The sequence below is a fragment of the Pocillopora verrucosa genome, chromosome 13, assembly GCF_036669915.1.
Source record: "Pocillopora verrucosa isolate sample1 chromosome 13, ASM3666991v2, whole genome shotgun sequence".
NCBI lineage: Eukaryota > Metazoa > Cnidaria > Anthozoa > Scleractinia > Pocilloporidae > Pocillopora > Pocillopora verrucosa.
Window position 1 is genome coordinate 4,552,463 of NC_089324.1, and position 24,644 is coordinate 4,577,106.

At 36.8% G+C, this 24,644-nt stretch overlaps 2 protein-coding genes across 4 annotated transcripts in view; one reads left to right on the forward strand and one right to left on the reverse strand.

The window, feature by feature from the left end:
* The window catches only part of LOC131776391 (C-1-tetrahydrofolate synthase, cytoplasmic), a 27,353-nt gene extending 15,807 nt beyond the window's left edge, over positions 1-11,546 (forward strand). The window contains exons 22-36 of the mRNA XM_059092567.2: positions 554-630; positions 743-822; positions 1,442-1,502; positions 2,163-2,231; positions 2,675-2,786; positions 2,912-2,980; positions 3,717-3,787; positions 4,006-4,047; positions 4,915-5,015; positions 5,120-5,214; positions 5,611-5,693; positions 6,059-6,166; positions 6,673-6,754; positions 8,193-8,263; positions 8,666-11,546. Coding sequence (XP_058948550.2) covers positions 554-630; positions 743-822; positions 1,442-1,502; positions 2,163-2,231; positions 2,675-2,786; positions 2,912-2,980; positions 3,717-3,787; positions 4,006-4,047; positions 4,915-5,015; positions 5,120-5,214; positions 5,611-5,693; positions 6,059-6,166; positions 6,673-6,754; positions 8,193-8,263; positions 8,666-8,755 — 1,211 coding nt within the window. The 3' untranslated portion in view covers positions 8,756-11,546. The remainder of the gene's footprint in view (positions 1-553; positions 631-742; positions 823-1,441; positions 1,503-2,162; positions 2,232-2,674; positions 2,787-2,911; positions 2,981-3,716; positions 3,788-4,005; positions 4,048-4,914; positions 5,016-5,119; positions 5,215-5,610; positions 5,694-6,058; positions 6,167-6,672; positions 6,755-8,192; positions 8,264-8,665) is intronic.
* On the reverse strand, positions 11,407-23,835 carry LOC131776475 (uncharacterized). Of its 3 annotated transcripts, none has more exons than XM_059092679.2 (7): positions 23,344-23,834; positions 21,226-21,600; positions 19,830-20,147; positions 18,473-18,685; positions 18,080-18,310; positions 16,943-17,425; positions 11,407-11,545 (listed from the first exon to the last, which is right to left on the reverse strand). In XM_059092679.2, exons 1-6 carry the CDS (start codon positions 23,576-23,578, stop codon positions 16,956-16,958), a joined length of 1,842 nt encoding a protein of 613 aa, XP_058948662.2. In that variant the 5' UTR covers positions 23,579-23,834; the 3' UTR covers positions 11,407-11,545; positions 16,943-16,955. The 3 variants fall into 3 exon arrangements, with proteins under 3 accessions (XP_058948662.2, XP_066016226.1, XP_058948653.2); XM_066160129.1 differs by having other exon boundaries at positions 11,414-11,545; positions 16,933-17,425; positions 23,344-23,835; XM_059092670.2 differs by having other exon boundaries at positions 11,420-11,545; positions 16,937-17,425.
* Between the last annotated feature and the right edge of the window lie 809 nt (positions 23,836-24,644).

Sequence of the window (24,644 nt, forward strand, 5' to 3'; positions counted from 1 at the left end):
TGTCTTGGCTTTTATAGCAACAAACTTTTTAGGCGTATCAGATTTTTGTGTCAATCATAAAATCATGTGAAATGCCCAGTTGTTGAGACAATTAAAGAAGGCATGGGTGATCATGTGAAAATTAGACTCAACCCAAACTTAGCTCTATATATAGCCCAATTTGAAAAGTTATCACTGTGAGCAGTCAGAATAAAGGTTTGCACTATCATTAGCCAATGAGAACTCAACCTAAAAACCAAGCAAACTTCTTGAGGAGTAGGAAAACATTATTGTTTTTTAGTTTTGCTTCTGATTGGTTGACAGATTGGTGCAAGTTGATAGAACCACAAAGCAAAGTTAAATAGAACCAAAACAATCCGGCATTACTTTTGACACTCCAGTTAAAATTGCTGACTGGTCATCCTGATTACTTGAACTTGAGCATCAATTGGAACATTGCGAGTGATTGACCAATCAGAGGGAAGTTGAAATAAATACTACTGCTGTAGTTAAGCTTTTCTAATATTGGTTACAAATGTACCTGTTTGGTTGTTGTATATTTTTCCTCTTACAGTGATTGACACAAACGACAGGTTTCTTAGGAAGATTACCATTGGTCAGTCAGCTACAGAGAAGAACTTCACACGTCAGGTATTGATAACTAACTTAATGGCTTGTGTGTAAAATTTGTGTTGAATTGTGGTTATATTGGGGGTTGTTTATTAGGAAACTTTTCTCATCCATGTGGTATCAATTTTTGCAGACTCAGTTTGACATTACTGTTGCAAGTGAGATTATGGCCATCTTGGCGCTAACCACTGATCTGAGGGATATGAGGAAAAGGTATTAATAGTGATGATCCTATTGTTTTTTTTTAATAATCAGCAACCCATTACACCCTAACATCAGCATGCATATTCTCCATACTGTTCTCTATACATTTCCTAAGTTGCTGAGAAGGAGAATTTGTTGAATAATCACAAGCTTCTTTATAAATTGGTGATTATTTCCTTTATTCTTGCGACCTTATAAATGATATTTGGGTGATATTGTGAGGAGAAATTAGATGCTAGTCACTCTTGGGGTTAAGGGGTTAAAGAAACAGGGGAATATGGCTTCTTTCCAAGGGGTTTCAAAATGTTTTGAGGTGGGTGTCAAGCAAAAGTTGTTGACTGTGAAAAGTTCATTAAGGGCCAAAAGGTAATTTCTTTGACCAGAATAACTGGCAACATGTTATTAAGTAGCTGGCGGAACTCCTAGAGTCACCAGCTTGTTTTGAAATCCCTCTATTTGGATCAAAGGTCACAAGTTTACTGTAACATTTGGCGGCAATCTGGTGAAGAAATCACTCGATATTACATCACTCTCCTCTGATGTACCTCAAAAACCTGTCTTCACTTCTCACAAACACAATTTTGTAAAACCATACTCAGACTAAACAGGTTTCTTATCTTCAATGCAGGCTTGGTAGCATTGTTGTAGCCAGTAACAAGGTTGGGGAACCTGTGACAGCAGATGATCTGGTAAGTATAATTTTGTCAATAAAACCTCAGTTGGCCCAGGTAGTTTGTATGGCTTCAAGATGACCAGCTTGCTGAAGTGGCCACATACCATGTCTGATCAAATGGGAAGCCCTCAAGAGCATCAAGTTTATAAAAGGTCTTGATCCTTTCTGTATGTCCTCCAGTAGGGTCCCCTTCATTAACAACCCCCCTCTGTGCTGGGCAACAGTGCTAGTTGCCTTTCAGTTCCCTTTCCTTTTGGTCTTGGCCCGTAAGCCCCTAAGATTGACTAGTATCTAATTTCTCCTTACAATATCACCCCTGAATCACACATTAAGGTCATGAGAATAAAGGAAATGATCAACAACTTCAGAAGATCTGGATCATTAAGCTAATTCTCCTTGTCAGCACCTTAGGACATGTATAGAGAACAGTATGGAGAATATGCATACTGATATTAGGGTGTAGAGGGTTAAACCAAAGAAATGCATACTACATGTCTATGTTTTTCTGTCAGGAAAAGAAATTGGAAAATCAATTTTAACTAGTCCTCTATTTGACTATTGTTAATCTTTCTTGAGAACCTTTCAGCTGTCTGTGCTAAAGTAGATGTTTTTCTGGCTTATGTGATAAGTTGTTGAACCTCTCCACTCTGACTGATTTTTTTTTCTGCTATTTCAGGGTGTTGGTGGAGCACTGACCGTTCTTATGAAAGATACGATCAAACCAAACCTGATGCAGACATTGGAGGTAAGATTTCTGTAGATTATGAACTGTCTCTCCTTTTTAGTGAAGGCCATTGCTCAAGTCAAAAAAACATCAACCAAAAAAAAATTGAAGTAAGGGTGCAGACCTGTGGAAGGGAAGTGTGCAAAAAGTAGCACCTTAATCCTAGAGTTCTGCATCGCAGACTAATATTTATATATATGTATGTAATTTTTTTTTGACTTGTTGAAAAGGAAGGACTGCTTGTAGCTTTAGATATCTCAGAAATTGCAATAACTGAAAAGGCAAGCCAAAAAAAAAAGCAACATCAAAAGGCTAACCCAACCACCCATTTTAGTCTTTTTATGGTACGCTCATACTGTTAAATTTTACGAGGCAAAATGAAGCAATTTTACCTTTGCCAAATTCCAGTACAGCAAGAGTGTTCAAATGTTTCCTCTCTTTGTTATTGTTATTATTTTTTTCAGGGCACTCCTGTCTTTGTGCATGCTGGACCATTTGCAAACATTGCTCATGGAAATTCATCCATTCTTGCTGACAGAATTGCTTTGAAGTTGGTTGGACCAAATGGATTTGTTTGTAAGTAATTACATAGTGTTGGAGATGTTTATTTGGGTACCAACTCCCGTAATGTGATCATTATTAGATGAAAATGTGCAAAAAAAAAATCTTTATGTGTAATTTTTTTCCCTCTCTCATTTTAGTCACAGAGAGTGGTTTTGGTGCAGACATTGGCATGGAGAAATTCTTCAACATCAAATGCAGATATAGTGGTAAAGTCTAAAATTTACAAAAACTTTGATAAAAGCAGATAATGTTATTTACTGTTAATGGGGTTGGTATGGGATGAAACTGTGCCATAGGTCTTGTATATGGCTTGAGTCTGAAGGCTGACGGCTGTACTCAAGACCAAGGGCACAGTTTTTTCTCCCATATGGACCAATTTAGACTGGGAAAGGCTCTTCTTTTCCTCGTGGTTTGCTTTTTTCTGCCTTTGCCTGATTGGTGTGGAGACGATTCCCAACCAAGGTTGATGGGCTTTGAGAGCATGATTAGCCAATCACATTTGAGGAGTTTAATTGCGACCCACTGAGATGCTTCAGGAAAAAAGTTTAAACCTATCCCTATAAAATCCTACCAGACTGTCTAAATTTGTATCACTGCTGAGGGAATTTTGATCAGGTTTCATTGAAACAAAACCTCAGTGATCACTGCAGCCAATTGGAACACAGAGAAGAATCACAAGGAACCAATAGAGTGAAAACAAACAAACTTCCTGTTGCACTGGACAGTATGGGTCATAAAATTGCTTATGGTTTTACCTTTTTGTGATTGGTTTGGACATTTAGGCAAGTTTTTAGACCAATCAAAGAGAAAACTAAAGCAAAATCAAATGCTTTCCCTGATAACTTCAGTCACCAGATTTGAATTGTCTTGTTTTTCATGCCTACAATGCAGTCCTTAATATATTAATAAAATTATTATTAAATATAATTTTCTATTTTGCAGGTCTAACTCCCCATTGTGCCATCATTGTTGGAACTGTCAGGGCTTTGAAGATGCATGGTGGAGGACCAAAGGTGATTGAGTTGTGCTTTTTTCTAAGTTTTTTTTTCTTTTTTTTTCTTCCCTTTCTTCACTTTAGAGTAGCACCTTGTTCTTTGAACCAAATGAAGTGCTACTAAAGCCAGAGTATAAGCTATAATCTTGAAAATTGGCTAGAGTTTTGTTAGTTTTTCGAACAGCAGTTTTCTTATCTTTTTAGCAGTTGCTATTTTAGTTTCTCTTTATTCTGAAGGTTGTAGCAGGGAAACCTCTCCCTTCTGAATACACCACTGAGGTAAGTCTTATTAACACTTTATACCCTAATGTCAGTTTCCATATTCTTCATACTCTTCTTTACAAATTTCCTTTGATGCTGATGAAGAGAATTCATTTAACAATCAAAGATTCATAAGTTGGTGATCATTTCTTTTATTCTCATGACCTTAATGAATGATTCATTAGTATTAGTGAAGGAGAAAATAGATGCTGGTCATTCTTAGAGGTTTAAGTGTTAACCCTTTACACCCTAACATCAGTCTGTATATTCTCCATACTGTTCTTTGTGAATTTCCTGAGGTGCTGGCAAGGAGAATTTGTTGAACAATCTAGAGCTTCTTTAGTTGGTGGTCATTTCCTTCATTCTCATGACCTTACTGTGTTACTAAGGGGTGATATTGTTGGGAGAATCTAGATGCAAGTCACTCTTAGGGGTTTAAGTGTTGATGATTGGCAAAGTGAGGGCTGTTCGAAGTGCCTCTCCACTCATGCCCTAACAAGGACTTAACTAAGCAACATTCCACTCTGGGATGTTGTTACAGTAGCAGCTGTCTGATATGTGTAGGTTGTACAATACCTGGGTTAGTCTGCCTCCTGTGTCCACCTTCATTCATCAAATATTCTTGCTCTTGCTCTGGAATATGATGCAATAGAAATTAGATTTTAATCAAAGGCAGCTCTGATGTTGAATAACTCAACAGACCCTGCATAGGTTAAAGCAGTTTAAACTTTTCTGAAATGAACTGATTCAAATTCTGCAAGTCTGCCACCATTAAACTTGTAAATTGAGGGACTTTGGAACAAGCTTTTAAAATCTACATTCTAGCCAATTAAAGTTTTTGTTATAATCACAGGATTTGCTAATGTTCACATCTTTTCTCAACAGAACTTTGATCTTGTCAAGAGTGGAATGGTGAACCTTGCCAAACAAATTGAGAATGCACGATTTTTCGGGGTCCATGCAATAGTTGCTGTGAACCGTTTTCCGTAAGTAGTGTCAAGGCCCTTGTAGAAGAGAAAGTCTTCCTTCTTTCAGTGGCATTAAAGTTTTCAAACTATTTAGAGTTGGATTTTCTTGTTTGTTTTGTCAGGAGTGACACTGATGCAGAGATTTCCTTGGTTATACAGCTTGCCAAGGAGGCTGGAGCTTATGATGCCGTAGAATGCACTCACTGGGCAGATGGAGGTACATGTATCAATTTAAACCCTTTACATCCTAATATCACTATATATATTCTCCATACTGTTCTCTATACATTTGCTAAGGTACCGACAAGGAGAATTTGTTTAACAATCAAGAGCTTCATAAGTTGGTGATCATTTCCTTTATTCTCATGACCTTGATGAATGATTCAGGGGTGACATTGTAAGGAGAAACTAGATGCTAGTCAATCTTTTGGGTCAAATTGTTAAAGTTCTCCATACTATTTTTTTGGTTTTGTTTGAAATTGGGTAAAATGTGTCAGGATAATTAAAAGATAATCACATATTTCAGGGGAGGTTAAGAAATTTTTCTTGCTTGCTCGCTTACATGCATCTCATTGACAAGAGGTTTGTACTGAATGAGGCTGTTGATCTACAGGAAAGGGTGCCATGGGTTTGGCTGAAGCAGTTCTTAAAGCAGTGGAGGAACCTGTTGACTTCAAGTTCCTTTATGACTTGCAGGTATGTAAGCTCTGCAGTTTTACTCTAAACCATTCTTTCATCTTAACATCAGTTATTGTTTGCAAAAAAACGTTCATGAATTGCACATGTATAATCATCAATTTGTGGATGATCACTGTATCACTGACCCTTCACAGTTTGACTTGCTACTTTAAAAAAAAATGCAGAAATTAAGTTTGGATCTGAATTGAAAATAAGGGGTTTGACAGGGCCTGAAACACTGCCTACTATAGATAGCCAAATGTTGGTAGGGAGTCCAATCATAATGGGGTTCTGCCTTTCCTTTATTAAGTAAGTACATGAGTAAGTAACCCTTATTAGTGTGATCTTTGTAAATGAAACCTTTGTTAAATGCAATTCTTTAGTTACCAATTGAAGACAAAATGAGAATAATTGCTCAGAAGATTTATGGTGCAGATGACATTGAGTTGTTGCCAGAAGCTCAGAAGAAGGTGGAACGCTATAAAAAGCAGGTGAATTTTTAGAAATTTTTAATTAGTCTGTCTTTCCAGAAAATGTAATATTTTTAGAAATAGTTGTATCTTATTATCTGTCCAATGGGGACCACAGGCTGCCTGATTATGTTTTCCCTGAAAAGGAGCAACCCCAGTGGTTAATTGGTGGAAGGTCTCCATGATACCAAAATTTAGATTTTTGACAGGGAAAAGGAGCTTCCTGGGATGTTCTAGTAGGTTTTTTTTAAGTTTGTATAAAATTGGCATTGAGTAGGGTAAAACCTCAATATAACTGTTTCTAAGGGCAGGAGAACAGTGCATAGGTGAGAATGAATGCAAAGAAAAATGGGGATTCTCAAGGATGCTGAAGATTTAGATGGAATACCAATGACTGACTTAATCTGCATCCTGTGTTTGTTTTCTGGAAAAAATGCTTTTTTAGTTAACACAGTCCCTTCCAAACCCCTCTGTTAGATGTTATGCAGGGTATAACTTTTTTGTTGTATGGTCTATTTCTTCAATAGGGTTTCAATGACTTGCCAATATGCATGGCCAAGACTCATTTGTCACTCTCTCATGACCCTGAGTTGAAAGGATGTCCCAAAGGTGTGTAGAACTATAAATGTCTTGCACTTCTGTTATACCTGACTTCAGGTTGCTTCAATCTGTTAACTTACCTCGGGATAACTTTGTAAGATGAAGTCTCTGGCCAGCCTTGTCTCCAGTATCTCTCCTCTTGTAACTCAACCTTCTTTCAATTGCATCTATTGCTTCTTTTGTCCTGCCCCCCCTGGATAGAGAAAGAGGGGAAGGAGGAAGAGAGGGGTATTCTGCTCCTATTGGGGTATTAGAGAAAAGCAACCATGAGAATTGTTTCTCTCGTTGTATTTAACACTTATCCTTTGCAGGATACCCTTAGTAGTTTAAAGGGTTTTCCTGCAGGTGCACTGTTATTCAATGTACACTCCTGGGGATAGTTCTTTGAAGGCCAAGTAGCATAACCCAGGATTAACTTTTTATCTCGGTTTCTTTATTCCTTTATTAAGAGGCCTTTTTGGGATAAATATGTTCCTTTTAGTGCATCCAATCAGCAAATTGTAGACAAAAAGAATTATACCAAATTTCAGGGCATGAAATTAATTTTTTTTTTCTGATAGCCTCTTGGCTCCTAAATTCTTCAAAGTGGTTGCCAATTCAAAAAAAGTTGGTCACCATTTTCAAAGACAAACAAAACCTTTTTTTACGCTGTCATCATTCTAGAAATTAAGTTAGGGAAAAGATCTTTAACGTGCTACAAAGAGGACACCAGGATGGATATATGCAATGTTTAAGCTCACCTAAATCTAAGGTGGTGTCTATTATCGATCAAGATGCATGTGCTGCGTTTTGGAAACAAACTTGACGAGGAAGTTTGCCGCGGATTTGTCTTTGCAAATCTTTTTGATTCACTATATCTCTAGGTAAGGTTATGATGAAACATTCAAGTCACCAATTTGGCCACTAATTTTCAGGATTTGGTTGCCAAAGTGAAAAATTTAGTTGCATTGGCGCCTGTATTAGGTGCAATTTCACGCCCTGAATTTTCTCTTAAAGTTTCCAGATCTGAAATCAGATTTCACTCTAACACTGGGTTTTCGTAACCTTGCTTTGAACAACCCATGGTGAAAGTTTCATGAATTGCCCAAAAACTCAAATCATGTGGAGCTCAAATCTGGACCTGTATGCACAGAGTGCAGGCAGGAAAACCTTACACTATCCCTGTAGTTTTGGCCAAAAATCTCAATATCTCAAAATATTAATACCCTTGACAAATGATTTGATCACAATTTACTGCTGCATCTCAAATAGGCTCGATTACCACTGCTCTCTTGTGTCTGGTCTCTGCTCCTACCTGTGGGGGGGGGGGGGGGAAGAGGAGGGAGGAGTAATCATGCCTACATCTCCAACCATCACTTTCAGGAAGACAATCTGCTGGCGTAGCATGATACTTTAAATTCCTTGCCTTCATTAATTCAATTTCTTATACATGTTTTCTGTTTTGCAGGTTTTGTCCTTCCCATCCGTGATGTTCGAGCAAGTGTTGGAGCAGGGTTTCTTTATCCATTGGTTGGCACTGTATGTGTTTTTTTTAACATATTTCATTACATCTCTTCTTTGCAACTGCTATTTGGGCTTGTCACAACATGCTCACTGGGAGGGTGTGTGTTGCATGACAAGTACAAAGCCATATGCAGTGGCCTGTATTGCACATTACTGCATCTGCTGGTAGTTTTGTGTCCACTTTAAAGTAATGAGAGGTAAAGCCACAAATTTTCATCCCCAACCTCTCCTGGCTTCACTGCTTGACCCTTCAGAGAGCACTTAAAACTGCCAGCCATGCAGACTAAGGAGACAGCTTTCCTCCAAGGATGATATGCTAAGAAAGTCCTCCATTACCTTTCACATGGCATTCCAGCTCAGTAAAACAAACTGTTATTATTTTTGTGTTTTCTTTTTTTTTATCTTTGAACGTTGCAGATGAGTACCATGCCAGGCTTACCTACAAGACCTTGCTTCTACGATATAGACTTGGACCCAGTCACAGAAGAGGTGCTTGGGCTGTTTTAGGCCTCCACATACCAGATTTCTTGGCAATAAAGGGAACATACTGTTTAAGATTTATAGCTTACAATGTAAGGTTTAATTTGCTGACCTCAACTGCCCCCCCCCCCCAAAAGAAAATGGAAGGTGCCATGTGATTGAGTAGGTGATACCACTGACCAAGAAATGAAGGCACAATCAAACATGCCAACTAGCTGTATTTTCATACATCACATAATATTAAGTCATTAAATTGTGTTAAAAGCCTTTTATTCCCATTATCTTGTTGACCATATATTACTTCTCTCAGCTAAAAACTCTTGTTAGTTTGTGTAAGAAAGTTTGCCATGCTCTCTAGAGAAGTACACGTGATTATTCCAAATGAACCTAGGGAAAAAACACTGAAAATTTTATTTCATGCTTCAGCGAAAACAATTCTTTTTAAGCTGATAAGGTATCCAAACAACCTCCAAGGTCCAGGTTCCTTTTTTTGTAAAACCCTAGCTTTAAACGCTGAGTGACCCAGCATGTAAATTCTCCTCACAGTAATACAGCTGAATCTATCATTAAGATCAGGAGAATAAAGGAAATGATCACCAACCAAGGGAGCTTTGATTGCTTAACAAATTCTCCTTTTCAGTTCTAGAGGAAATGTATAGAGATGAGTATGGAGAATGTGGATACTGATGTTTGGGTGTGAAGGGTTATCGTGTGTAGTCAAGTGAGAATGCAGAAAATATTAACTGGGGAAATTTATCTGATTAGTATAGGTAATAACACGATTTTGAATGCAATTTGGTATGAATAAGCACAGGCAAATTTTTCAAAGACAACAAAATTGCATGGGCCTGTAGGGCAAGTGCAATTTGTAGTCTGAAAAATTTACATTAGTGCTTATTACACCAAATTATGCAAGAAGTCATGTTATTACCTGTTGATAATGTACATGAAAAAACCTTGAGGCAAGACAGACAAATATTTTGAAAGGGTGTGTGTTTCATGCATTTGCAATCATGTTGCATGAGGATGCACTCATTTTTTCACGCAGAATTATTGGATGAGGGTGCTCAGTCAAGGGGGGGCACTAAAGGTTTCATTTCAAAGAGCGTAAACTTTGTTTTAGCTAAATCTTTAAGAGAAAGACAACTTTTGTTAACATTATCCTCTTTGATGTGAAGTCAATGTGGAGGTAGAACAGTAGATGGAAGTCATTTTACAGATAAGAAACTATTCTTCTGTACTGAATTCTCTAGTTGAAGCTTAAAAAGTTAAAAATAAAGCCCAACTGGCAATAGAAATGGGATTTTGTATCCTGATTATTTAACCCTTGAACTCCCAAGATCTCATTAGTAATTCCCCTTACTGTCTGCCAAATGATCCTCATTGTGTTGGTTTGGAGAATTTGGTATCAGATCAATTAGTAATTCTAGCTATGATTGATATTCTTTATTCTCACAACTTGTCTAAATGATGTTGTATAGAGATAGTAAGGAGAAATTCTGTGTTGGTCACTCATGGGAGTTAAAGGGTTAAGAAAGTTAAGGAGGAGAGGGGGGACTCATGTGAGAGGTCTGCTTGTTTGATGTAAGGGCCCAGGAGTTGGGTGCTCATTTGTGGGAGGGTGTTTAATCATGTAGATTGAGGGCACTTATTGGAGGAAATACTCAATTCAAAATGGGAGTGCCTGCTCAACTTCTCCCTGTCCCCCTCCCTGCCCATCCCAGATGGGTGCAAATGAACCCCACTGAGATTTACAACAAAGAAAGTGGTTTTACATTAACTTTAATGTTTAATTTGTTAAATACACAAAAGATTACTGTAACTTTACAAGCTCAGTAAATTTAACTTTCTTCTTATAATATCTAATTTTTTTAATTTAACATTTGCTATACAAGTTTTACAAATTCTAGAAAAGTTAATTTTAAAAGTACTGTTAAACAATTTGATTATCACCTGATTTCCATTGTTTGACAATTGATGAGGGTAAAGTGAAAACTAGCTTAATAAAAATTAAGAATTTAATGAATAATGTACAACAACTACAATGTAGTCAAATTTCATTTTTCTTGTCAGGTTGAAAGGACATCTGTTAAGTTTTTGCTTTTTAATATTGTCAACAAAAAAATGAGAACTGTTTGGAATACTGTAGAATTTGTTTTGGCCTTCAGAAACAAGCATGATAAACTAAACTTTCTCCTTGAAATCTATTTATAAAAGCTATCTATAAAAATTTTATTAACTCTAAATGTGAACTTTTTCTGTGAAAAATGTAGATTGTTGGCTAGTGATTTATATTGCTTGATGGTTGATGAGGACAAACTTAAATAAACTATCATGCATAGAAATTGAAAATAAATAATCTAATTCAGCCCACATCCAATTGGTCTTGAGATACAATTCATTTTACTGTTTTATGTGACCACTGTAATGGGAACTGTTGATCAAAAGCCAAGACTTAGGTCACAGTTGTCAAGTAGGGGGACTGATGTGAACAGCCAGCCTAGATTAAAGATAAAAACAATACTACTGTGCATCTGGAGTTCCATCACAAAATAAATAAACAAATGAACTATGATCTGTTAGTTCCAATGCAATGGAATAATGTTTTCATTACTGGGCATGTCCAAGTCCAAAACTAAGAAACCTACAGTATCTCCTCAATTACCACCCAACTGTAACTTAAATGAAAAGTGAGCATCAAAAAAACCAAATAAATTTATCTCCTCTGTTAAAAAATGTGTATCCCCTTCTGTGATTCCAAACAATGACTTGACCATGGTGTTAAACATCTTTTAGAGAAAAATTAGTCACCTGGTCCTGAAAAAAAAAAAAAACATACAGTTGAGTCTTGAGCGCTTCTTGAATGTGTAGCTGCTAAATGTTTTAAAAGATTACCAAGAGTAGCCAGAAAGAGAAAGACCTTGTCACACAACAAAAATGCCAGAATTAAGAAGATTTGGTTATTCTTTGAAATCTAGATACCCCTTACTTAAATTCACTTTTTATAAACCATAGTTCCCTTGTGCTAATCACACTTGTGATTGGCTGATTTGTAATCACATGATCCCAAGAGGGTTACAGTTACTCAGTGCCATCAATGTCCAGCTTTTGTTCATGATCAGAACATGGCTAAAGCCTGTGGTCTGATTGAGGCCACAGGCTCCTTCCATAAAATTTGCTGTTAGCCCTCTGCTAGTTACTGAGAACTCAATGGATTTTGTCCTCTGGGTGTATAACAAAGCATGTAATGTCTGATCTCTGGGAAACAGCTCCCTTTTGTTTAATCTCGAGTCTTCATGTTTCTCTCACCTTCAACTTAGGAAACATTGAGACTGAAGGGGAAAACAGAGGTGTTTCCCAAGGGACCAGACTTAAAGTGTGTATCATATAATTGTTCTTTTCATTGATGGCCCTGATTAAAAAGCACAAGATTATTTCTGGAGCATATTTCTGGTTTCACTGACCCTTTCACTCCCACATTAAAACAGAATAAAAATTCTTCTTACAATTAAACAAACTGTCAAGCAAAGATATGCATCACTTCAAGGATCAATCTGATAGACATTTTCCAGACAACATACATAGGATTATGATTTGACACCACTGTACAGTAGAACCCTGCTAACTTAAGGGCTCCAAAGGGAAACAAAGAATGGTTGGAATTAAGGGAGGTTTGAGTGAGCTGACAGTAAATGACCCAAAAATGGGGTGAAGGGAAAGGTCATCTTGAGTTATTGGGGGGTTTAAGTAAACTTAGTTTGAGTTGATGGGGTTCAACTGTAGTTCTTATTACAGAGTGTCTTTTTAGTTCTTGGGAGTGAAAGGATAAAAATTGATCAAAATGAAACCTTACATCTCGTTAGATATCCCCTAGATCAAAAATTCGAGCCAATAAGTTAAATCAATATCAGTAATAAATAGAGAATAGTACCTGGCTTCGCACAGATGTTAAATTTGTCTTCAAGATTTTAGTTGAAAAAAACCATGGTTTATTTTGTTTATCATTTTAAACAACAAATGCCTTTGCCGACAAAGAACCTTGGATCAAGATTAGTGAACACTTTGCCCCTCATTCGTCAACCTGGCAGCATGGCACTAATTGGTGCTGATTGGTGATATCATGCAAACACACATAAGAATGATTTTGTGAAGTTACAGCTTTTCTCAGTGATGGAAATCCTTGTAAAACATTGCAATCTATATTATAAACATAGTATTTGGTATTTAATATTTAACTTGTGGCATTAATAATAATATTAATAGTTATTATCTTTCTTTATTGATGGTCACACTGGCAAATCAAAGCTTTAAAAACCTGCACCTCCCCCCCCCCCAAACCCAGGCAAAGCCTCCTCACCCCAGGCAAAAATTGCCTTCAAATGCCCCACCCAGGCACATGATGAATAATTCTTTGTGTGATCAAGGAAAGTCGTAGAATTAAAAAAAATTTAGGGGGTTGTCCTTTGGTTTTCTGCTTGAAGCATCATTATGCTAAGCGAAAATTCTCTCGTGTTAGCCATTGGCTCACAAAAGCAAACTCATGCAGCAAAAAGGTAACGAGAATACCCAAACTTATAAGGTTGAAGTTTTCATTTTGATCTAACACCAAATCCTCGTAACTAATTTACAAGGAAATGTTTAGCAGCTAGAGAGGAGAATTAACATTCAGATCTTGGGATTTGAAGGGTTAAGCACAACAGTCTGTAACTTTCGAACTTTTGTCGGCCACATCATTCGGTCAATTTGACTGAAATTTGGTATTAAGTCTTAGTTCATGGCCTAATCACGAAATGGATACTAAAAAGTTCTAGTTACTTTTGCTTGCCAAAAAAACGGGAAAGTGCATTTGGTCTGTCCGTACTTGCCCGCTAACATGGCGGATCGAAGGTGATCTTTTGAATTCAACTCGAGTCCTATCGTATAGATTTCTCAAAATCTCGTGATATCCGTGAAACGATACTCCCTTTCCCTTAACATTTAGTTAAAAAAACCATGGCAAATGTTTGGTTTTAACAATGTATGATCCCAACATTCTAAGGTCGCTTTAGGCCGCATTGAGCAGTGAAAAATTTATCCCAACTTAGACACCGAATAGCTCCAGTGTTACCTCGGTTGAGCAGTGAAAAATTTACCCCAACTTAGAAACCGAATATCTCCAGTATTACCTCGATCCAGGAGTTACCATTTACTGTGAGCAACGCTTATTCACAGATGAACAGATTTCATAAACAAAAAAATGGGGGAAATGAAATGGTCAAGGAAAAAAAATTATCAACCCGTATTGACCTGGCTAAGTTCGGGACCTGGTCCTATAAAGCTCTTAAATCAATTTACGATCAGAAGAAAACGGTTAAAGTACATTTATCGCCCGGAAAGTGTCCTAATAGTATGGAAATATCTTTTGATTTAGCATAAATGCGATGATATTCAAGCAAAATTGTTGCAATGGTTTGATTTTAGGTAACTAATTGAATTTAAACAAGCCACGCGCAATTACGCTCAGTGTTTAATTCGCTTACCGTTTTGAGAACAAAGGATTTTATGAAAGGAACATTCTTATCAATTCTTATATACTATTGGTGATAGCAGTTGGTCATTTTTTAAATTAAATCGCTGCAAACTCAAGATTAATGATACAGTACTTACAGGTCACGCAACCGGTTTAGTGGATAATACGCAAATTCAACATGTTTTCCAACAGGAGTCAGTTTACCATTTCCTCAAGTTTGCAGTACAAGAAAAACCCAACCTTTGGCAAGTCCGTTAGAGTAATTTTCATTTATATCAAAAGTAAGCCTTAAATACCAACGTAATACACTCTAGCAGTAACCACACACACGAAACGGAATGTGGCTTGAGATAGACAATCAACTTGGACTCGTGAAAATGCACAAGCAATCAAGTTTATTCTTGAGTCTAATAAAAGTGGAAATTTATTACTTTATTTGAGGATCCTGTTTAGATAAGGTTAGTAGTTTTTTTTATCATTTTACTCTCCTTCATATTTCTTTGATAATTTTGCCCACAACAAGTACAAAAGTTGAAATTTGTTTTGATTTTGTAGAGAACACTTAGATGTTGGTTTCGTCGAGGTAAAATATTGGAAAAGTTCTCGTTTTTAACAGAAAGCCAAATTTATTATGTCAGTGATTAACTTCCCTTTTACCTCAGTTTATTTTCTAGTTCTTTGCATAAAGAGAATGCTTTAAAATGATGTTGGTCAAGTGCGGTTTGTACTCGAGACATAAAGCCTCATTTATGGGGCTTAGACGTCGTTGATGCATCTTTGAGAAGCGAAATTTAGTCACTGTGGGCTAGAGTAGGGACTGAGACAAATTTCATGCTTATGCATCGATCAATTCGAAACTTCAACTTCCCTCCCGTGGAAATTGAACTCTTGAAAATTAGTTCTTCAATTCCAACCTACGGAGCCAAAATTATGTTCAAATGCCCTACCCAAGTTCATTTTTTTCTTTGAAAAGGGAAAACTCGGGCAACTCACGGGTATTTTACTGTCGTCCGTGACTGGGGAATAGGAAATTTGAACCTTACGTGGCTGGGGTGGGGAATTTGAACCGGAAATGTAAGTCTTTCTAGAGGGCTAAAGAAGTAAAGGTCTGCAAGGTCTGGAGTTTTAAAGCTCGGTAAATGAGTGGAAAGTCACGGATTGGAATTTGTTTTGTCGATTTGACAAACTTTTTAAAAGCGATTTTTCTAAATGATATCGATTCTGAATATTTTTTTGGATTTACAAAATATTTTTGGATTGTCCCTTTTCGGCTTCTGTACCTGTCTTATTGCCATCAAAAGATACGTGAAATATGGTTTCTTCCGTTTTCGCTACAACCGACAGTTCAGTGATGAACAAGGATTCAATTCGAATTCATAGTTTCGTTTTTCACATGGATTAGGTGTACAGCTTGTTTAAGGCCATAGAAAGAAGTTTTAAAAAAATATCCTTCACGAACAGCCTCTCAAAGCAAAATAGAGTTTAGAGCAAACTCAATTAGCGATTGCCCGCGCATTCCAACGAGGTGACGTTTATTTCAAACAAAACTCAATTCATGTCTGTGCCTTTAATGAGGGCGCTTCATGTGTGCATTTTGCGCTCACCGCTGGTGAAAAAAAGGAAGGAAAGGAAGTATCCCGAAAGGTTGAGTTTCCTTTATACTGATAAGAACACTGAAACATACGAAAATTAAATTAAGACCCACTCAAAAGCATGATATAATTTACGTAATATCTAACGAAGAATAGCTAGACCGTTGGCGTGACAAGGAGGATCAACTGCAAATGTTGCTTACAGGCTCAGATTTTGAGCAAGTCACCAATCACCACCAAACAAACCAGGTTGGAATTCGCAAGAATCTTTTCTTTTCCGAAATTTTCGTTCTCAAAACGGTATGCGAAATCAACCCTTCCGAGCGTTAATACCGGATCTATTGTTTACATTCATTAGGTAACCAAATATTTATCCCATTGCAACAATGTCGCCCAGACATATTTGCTTTTGCCCAAAATCAACAGTTACCTCCGTAATATTAGGAAAACTTCTGGAATTTGCTTTCACTCTGGACGAAATGAGTACTTGGACTTTATTTCTGATCGGTTAGCTGCTTTAGGAGCTGGTCCCAAATAAAGCTAATTCATCATAGATTAACAACTTTTCTCCTTTGACCTTGACATTTCCCCAATTTTTTTATTAATGGAATCAATTCGTCCATAAACAAAGATTGTTCCATATAAATGGCAACTTCTGGATCGAGGTAACATTGGAGATATCAGGCTAACAAGTTGGGGTGAATCTTTTACTGTTCAAGGCGGCGCAAAACGACCTTCGAACATTGAGATAACCTGTGATCAAAATCTGTTATCTCCCACATTTTTTCCAGTAAATGTTAAGAAAAAGGATAGATCTTTTCATATATTTCAAGAGATTTTAGGAAATCGTTACGACAGTACTGAAGTCGAAGTCATAAGAACACCTTCGATAGGCCATATTGGCAGGCAAGTATGGGCGGACTTGGTCGGCTTTATCGATTTTTTGCCAAGCAAAAACAACTGGAACTTTTTAATACCCAATTCGTGGTTATGACTCTAAAATTAGCCATCATACCAAATTTCAGCCAAATCGGTAATGTTAAGTGGCCGCGATTTTTTTAAAAAGTTCGAAAGTTGAAGGCTACTGCTCTTAAGTATGTTACCTACTGGTACCTCACTCTGCCATTTAGAGACTGTCAGAGACCATGGAGCTTTGACTTCCATTTTGGAGCTGTCTCCTGTTGTAAGCCTCGCCATTTGGTTTCCTTAAAGCTTTTTCAAGCTGTTCCCAGAAGTAAGGTTTCACATTGCAGTTTTCCCAATCCAGGTAGGTTGTGTCTTGAAGCGCAAATGGTATTTCACAGTTCTTGTACATAACTGGTACAACCTGATGATATTGCACCCTGGCAAGCGCCTTGTGTAGCTCATGTGTACACCAATCACTCTTGATGAAATCTGGGGAAAGTACTGCAATTGTTTTTTTACTGTAGCAAATTGCTTCAGTGATATTTTCCATTATTGGTGCTCCAATAGCAAAATTCTTAAAATCAATACAGCACTTGAAACCTCGGTTTTCAAGCTCAGCATGAAGTTCTTTCACCCAGTCAACATCTTTGTAACAGTAGCATATAAACACGTCATGCCTTGGTTCATAATCTGAAACAAAATCAAACCAGTTGTCATGTTCCAACCAGGCTTTTGATAAATGCACAACTCATGCTAAGCAACAGCATTTTTATTTTGAAGTCTTATGTTCTGCTCACAAAGGAAGAAGGGAATATGCAAAGTAAAAACAAAGAATGAAAAAAAAATGTAAAAATTGAAAACAAACCTTAACAATGCAACAACACAGGTATAATGATGCAACATTTAACCCTTTAACTCCCATGAGTGACCAACACAGAATTTCTCCTTACAATATCAATACAATATCAAACAGATAAGTGATGAGAATAGAGAAAAATATCAATTTGGTGATAATTAGTTGATCCAATACTAAATTCTCTGAACTAACATTATATGAATTGCCTGGTTGACAGTAAGGAGAATTTGAAATTGGATCTGGGAGTTAAAAGGGTTAATGTAGTGAAATAAAATGAATATGATTCAATTAAACATCTTAAACTTAAACAAGACAAACTTGCACATGGTTGGACTGACATATGGCAAAGAATACAGTAGCTGTTTTAGTATATTGAATGAAAATTCCTGAAAGGGGGCTTTCATTTAAGTATTATTTCTGCTAAGTCATCGGCTGGGTATAGATTAGATTGTTGTAATAAACATTGCAAAATAAAAGTTACTGAATACCTATTTCTGGCAACTGTCTCAAAACTTCAGCACACTCAGCATTCTCTACATCTCCATTCTCAGCTAACATTGGCTGGCACCCTGAATTACAGCTTTGTCTTGCAGAAGAGAACCACAGCCAACGTTTCTTCTTTGCGATAAATGATAGAAATGCTGCAGCCATGATAAAAACCACACCACAAACCACGCCTATGGCAATCTCGGTGACATATTGTGATGTTGAAGTCAACACTGGTTAAAAGTAAAATAAGTTATTTGAACTACACAGGTCAAAAAAGCATATTACATATATGAAATTCAGATCTCAAGATACCATTAGGGTTCAAAGGCAAAACAAAAAGACCCAAGCACAAGCAGACCTCTCTAACTTTGATTTAGGGATCCATGCAGTACCTTTTCTTGTACTACTTGGATCTTCTCCTGGACACTCAGTTTCATTTACATTTGGTCGTATACCACTTGGATTCTTTGATGAATTAGTAAAGAAAGGACATGGTTTACAGGCTTGTTCAGATGTTTCACCAATGTTTGGCTGGTATGTTCCTTGAGGACATGGAATGCGACCATGTCTTCCTGGAGGGCAATAAAAACCTGCTGAACATGGTCCTGCAATATAATTCAAAACAACAGTTGCCTATAGCTTGTATGTTCTGTTTTCCCAATGTACACAATTTACAAAAGATAAAGGAGGGAATTTCCTTGAGCTCCATTAGGGAAAATAAAACACAAGCTGAAAAGATATATCTGCATGGCTCTGAGCTAAACCTTATATAACCACACAATTTGATGGCCAGAAAAAAACAGTTGATTAGTCCCTGGAAATAAAATATTAATTTACAGAAAGAAAAGTGTACCTGATAATTCAAGGAGAAGGAAATAAATTCATTTAAGACAACAATGAGAATGTTTTTCTCATTTGACCCCAGAGCATTAACTTGAAGTAATCAAAACATCACAACCTCCTTCATATCATTCAAACAAAGGTTCCCAAATTGGCACCTGACTCACTACAAACTTGGAAACCAAAATTTTTTTCTCTACCCACCATCCATGGTGACCAAAATAACTGCTGCAATAGAAATCTTGAGCTTGCATATTTGTTTAACAATTTCAAGCCTCAGGAGAATTTCCCAGGGCTTTATCATTTGTAAATTATGCATACAGTACATACATTCATGTAAATATGCACGTAAATAAGAGGAAAGTTGAAAGAAACATCAGTTCTCCAGGAAAATAATATTATCACACAACCTGAAATGAGGAAACAAAACATAAAAGCTACAAAAGTCTCCTGGGGTGCTGATTTGTGGAACCAAAAGTGTGAACTTCAAATGACAGAAGAAAATTTGATCCTATGTCCATGCATGAATCATAAATATCATAACATTTTGTAATGCAGCTGGAAGACACAGATAATAAATCAACTCACAAGATTTACAAATTTAAATCGGTTCTCCACATAGTCATCACAAGTATGAATGAGTCAATCTTATCTTATAAGACCATTAACTTCAAGCATGACCAAAATGAATACCAACACACTCATGAAAACAGCTGATGAGAAGATATAATTAATATTAATAGCAAAACATTAAGTAGAGGATACTATTTTGCAATTATGTATTTCTGGAGGGAAGCAGAATAAGATTGGGGGTTCATAAAAACTAGCAGGTGATACATCACCACACAGAGTAGATGGTACAGTACAAAAAAATACTAAATGAATGCAAGAAAGAGTAATTTACCATACCAACTTCAAGAAGAAATGTTTCCCTTGATTCCTGTTCAGATTTGAAAGCAAGACAAGTGTAGTTTCCTGCATCTTCCATGGTGACATTCTTAATTTCCAGATAAAAAACAAAGTTGTTAGGCGTATCTTTTTTTCCTAAATAGAAATATTCATACTTCAGTAGTTCACCATCCTCAGATACCCTTTCATTGTTCTTCAAAAATGTACCACTCATATCATCAAAGCCTTGTATGCTGCAAGTTATGTTGACTGTGGTTCCAATGTAGGCTGTGTCCCCATGCTCAAGTTTTGCATACTCTATAACTGGGGGACCTTTAACTAAAAATTAAAATAGACAACTTTGTAAGAATAAATTGTTACTGCAACCTTTTCCTTGTACTCGAAGCCAAGTCAGTGTATTCAATTATAATAGATTTCATTGTATTTAATCCTGCAGTTCCAGTCTATCTGCACCAACAAGAGGTTTTGTAATCAAATTTAAAGATGTTTTACAAGCTATTTTAATTTGTTCACTCTTCTACATTCATGGTTCTAAAAGATTGCACTAAAAACCTATAGCCTGTACAGCAAGGTCAATGCAGAAGGTTGGTACAAAAATTCCATTCTCAACTCAACCCTATGGCTTTCAATGTTTCAACCAACAATTAAATGTAATTTACCAAAATGTGGCTCTCTCCCATTATTTTACCCAGCAAAATATAAAGGAATAGTCTATACCCCTGTACTAAATTATACAGTGGTAAAAAAAATCAAAAGAAAAATATATCAAATCTGCATCAATTTATTTTAAAAATTTTTTCTTAATGTCTGTACCTTTTTTCAGGTCCTTAGAATAACTTTCCTTATTTCTCTACTTTTTCACAAATTCCATCATCCAGCTGAATGCACAGAAGACATCGTAACTTATTTAATGTCTTAGGGGATACAATATGTGGCCAATTACCCCTGCCACAATAATTACCCTATTTGCTGAAAGATCTGCCAAAATTTCTTGCTGTTTTTCACCCAAAATCTACTGTCATCCATCTCCAACTATTCTTTGCTTTCTCAGGCAAAGAAGACATCAAATCTTGTGTTTGGTCAAATTCTATGTTGAAGTGTGGCAATGAAGTGCATCAATTTAAAATTTACTAGTTTTCTTTTAAATGTCTTATGACATGATTTCATATGATTGAAGACAACAGTTTCCTAAACCAGTCAAACACAATAGAGAGATAACTCTAAATATAACACTTGACCCTGTTCAGTCTGCACCATAATTTAAGGATAATAGTTTTTCCTTTCAATTTAGGGCAAGCTGGCAGCTACAGGCATGTGTTATACTTGGGTCTTAGTGGTGAGGGGGGAAAACCTTGCTCTAAAGATTATACTACAGACCTTAGGCATGGTTACCTACCTCTCACGAGCAACTTAACGGTATATGAATAATTTTTCCCCTTCTCGTTTGTCACAACACATGTGTAGTTTCCTTCATCTTTTTTTGAAATCATTTTGACCTCTAAATTTCGATTGCAGGAAGTAAGTTTGTATTTCCAATTTTTTCCATCCAGAGAAATAAGTTTGCCATTAATCAGCCATGTTACATTTGCCGAAAAATTTGAATAGACCTTGCATTCAAATGTGTAGCTGTCATCCAAATCTCTTGTTATGGAAGATCTAGGCCTCATTTTTATATAAGGGTCTGCATCATCTGAGGGGTGAGGGGATCCTGGAATGATTCCATTATTACAATTTCCTGTGTCACGTCTGTGCCTCTTTGATAAAAAGTACACTAAATTAAAAGACAATCAATCAATTAATCATTAATAAGTTTGTGAACTGGATATTTTACAAATAACTGAATGATTTAATATTATTTCAAACTAAAAAAGAGTTGGTTCTGATAATGTATGAAGTTAATAACCACAGGTTACCCTAACTTTGCATCAATATCCACAATTAATGACACAATTCAAAAGCCTAGGCTGCTCAATAAACCCATCTTTGTAGTACTGAATATAACTGTTGCAATTACTCTTTACATACAACATACCCTATCAGAAATAATATATTTCAACAATACCCTTTAAAAGATTTGTTGAATCACTTTTTGCTGATTGGACATGCACATGACCAAGATTGTTACAAAATAGACACGGCAGCAGTTTGATATTCGCACTTGTCATTTCAGCGGAGCTAGTGTTTCATGGCTACTTATCATGTTTGCCATGGCAAAAAAAATAACATACTATGATTTAGACAGAAAAGGAATAAGTTCTGCTGTAAGAAACCAAAGATTTAGGGGCAAACTGGTGGAGGTGAGGGCAAACTCACTTTCCTTCAAGGGTGAACTCTTAAAGGTGGTAGGGGGAAACTTGCAATAGGCAAAACCTCCAGATACCTCTAAGATTGACAAGCTTCTAAACTGCTTGATCAGAGACAAAGAGACTAAGGTCATAAGAGGAAAGGAAACAACTGCCAGCTTCATGATGATCTTGAACGTTAAGCAAATTCTCCTTATACAGAGGATGTGCACATTTTTACAATAAATAGATTGAGTCACTCAACAGACCTAATTCTGGCATTTGCATTGTACAAGAGGTATATAAGTACAGTGAATGCCTCTCCACTTTCATTTCTGATATTGAAATTTTTAATATTTCACTATGTGAAGACCTGGTTATAGTCTTGAATCACAATAACAATCCAAAGAGGGTGTGACAAGCACCCATACTGTAAGTCAGATATCTTATTTGCAAATTGTGCCAGCAAATTCACCACAGCAATAAATTTGGGAATAAAAGTTTTGCATGTATGTAAATGAAACTGCTATACAAAGAACTCTTTAACCCTTTAACTCTTAAGATCTAATTGAAGATTCTCCCCTTAGTAACAAGAATTTAATGTTAGATCAGGATTAAAAAGACCCTGAATTATCTGTAAACTTTTAAAGCTGATTGTGCTGAGTGTAAGCTTCACATAAAATAAAGTATTGTATGGTATCTCATAACCTGTTTGCTGAGTAATGTATGAATATTGTGGGGAGAAATTACATGTTGAACACTTCTGGGAGTTACAGGGTTAAAAAAGGCCTTGAATCTGATAGGGATGAGGCAATTTACCTTATCTCCATTATCATCATTCATCGTTTTTTTACTGCAATTCCTTAAGCACTACTTTCTTGCGAAGGCTTTGAAGTGACATCAAATCAATTATAAATCTCGGAACTATAATTTGAAAGCGGAAGTTTCGAGGTGAAATCAAATTTACTGTAACTTCTCGATAGGACTAAAGGAAGGCGTAAAATGAGTCCTTGGAATCTATGCCTCACTACTGCAGTGAAATGGTAACCCTCCTCCTCCATCACTAACTTTTCCAATTTCACAACTAATTGGGCAATAGAGTCCACTCTGACAGAGGTTAAACAAATTTATCACAAGAGATCTCCACAAAGCTAAGCTTAACAAATAACATTAGAGTAGCTCCGTAATTTTAACATAAAACTTAAATTGCACCGAAATTGCAACAAGCTCACCTTTTCCACACTCCTCTAGGTAAAAAGCTTTCCCTGGGCAAACATAAAGTTTTGGATCGTTTTGATCACTACACGTTACCACAAGCACATGACCACTCACTCCTCGCCTGTCCGTGCAAGGACAAAATACCGTTTGGCTACGGCATTGCGATCTCTGTTCCCGTTGTTCCGATAAAGCAGAGGTAAATTCCACTCCGCAAAATACAAAAAGTAATAGAAGTTCCTTCGCAAGCATAGATCGGTTCACGTGTCTAGATCTTAGCAAAACTTCTCGGAATTACCTTTAAGACTGGGCCTGCTAGAATTTCGAAATAGTTTTTATATGAAAACTTGCGTCTTCGTAGAGGAATCCTGTTAACAATTCCAAAATACAGTTTCCTTTTTGGGATCTGAAGAAAAAAATGCTTACAACGGTGATGGCGGAAGAAAACCAAGCGAAAGTAGCAAAGCGTAGGTTTCTGAGCACGTTATATGTACACTCTTCTAGAAGGGCCTGGTACCAAGGTACGTACTAGGGCGATGAACAACAAACTTTCACTAGCTTGTCATTATTTATTGTAAGACAATAAATAGCAAGCTAGCGAGTAAGACAATAAATAAATGTCTTAGGCGGGACCGGAAATCTGTCTACTTTTCTAAGGATGGGCCAGAGGGTGTGTATGTGTTGCAAAACCAGCAAAAAAGCTGAAAATAACGGATGCGATGCTGCCTTTTTTACCATTCGAAAACAAAACTATTCCTCAATTTTTTTATATGTCTCCTGTTTTATTCGCATTTAATTTTCTTCATAAGCAGAATCGAAAATGGTCGAAAACATATGACATGGAAACATCTGTGTTTGTTTTTTTAGATCAGTCTCTCTTGTTTTCGACCGCCGATTATTAGGCTGATTTTAGCAAGAAAACGGAACCTCACTTGACGACGGCACGCGCAGTGCAAATACCCAAATATGGTCAAATTAGAACAGAATCCAGACTATTCCGCTCGCTCTCTCGTCGTCATCTGACGTTCCCGTCCTGTTGCTAAATCAGCCTATTTTGCTGTCCTCCGACGAAAGGAACGCTTGAAAGCAGGCTGAAATTACCGGAAAGCCCCTCCTTACGCTCAAGCAATATCGCTTAACAATTGTTTTAAATGTGAAGTTCACTTCCGTCGAGTTAAGCTACGACTTCCCGTCAATGTACACTTTCTCACAGTCTTCTCATGAGAGAAGAACTTCCATACCCTTCCTTAACTTTTCCACGATCTTTTAGCTCAAAGGCAAGAGTATAACAACGAAGTAAGACAGGTCAGTAGAAATT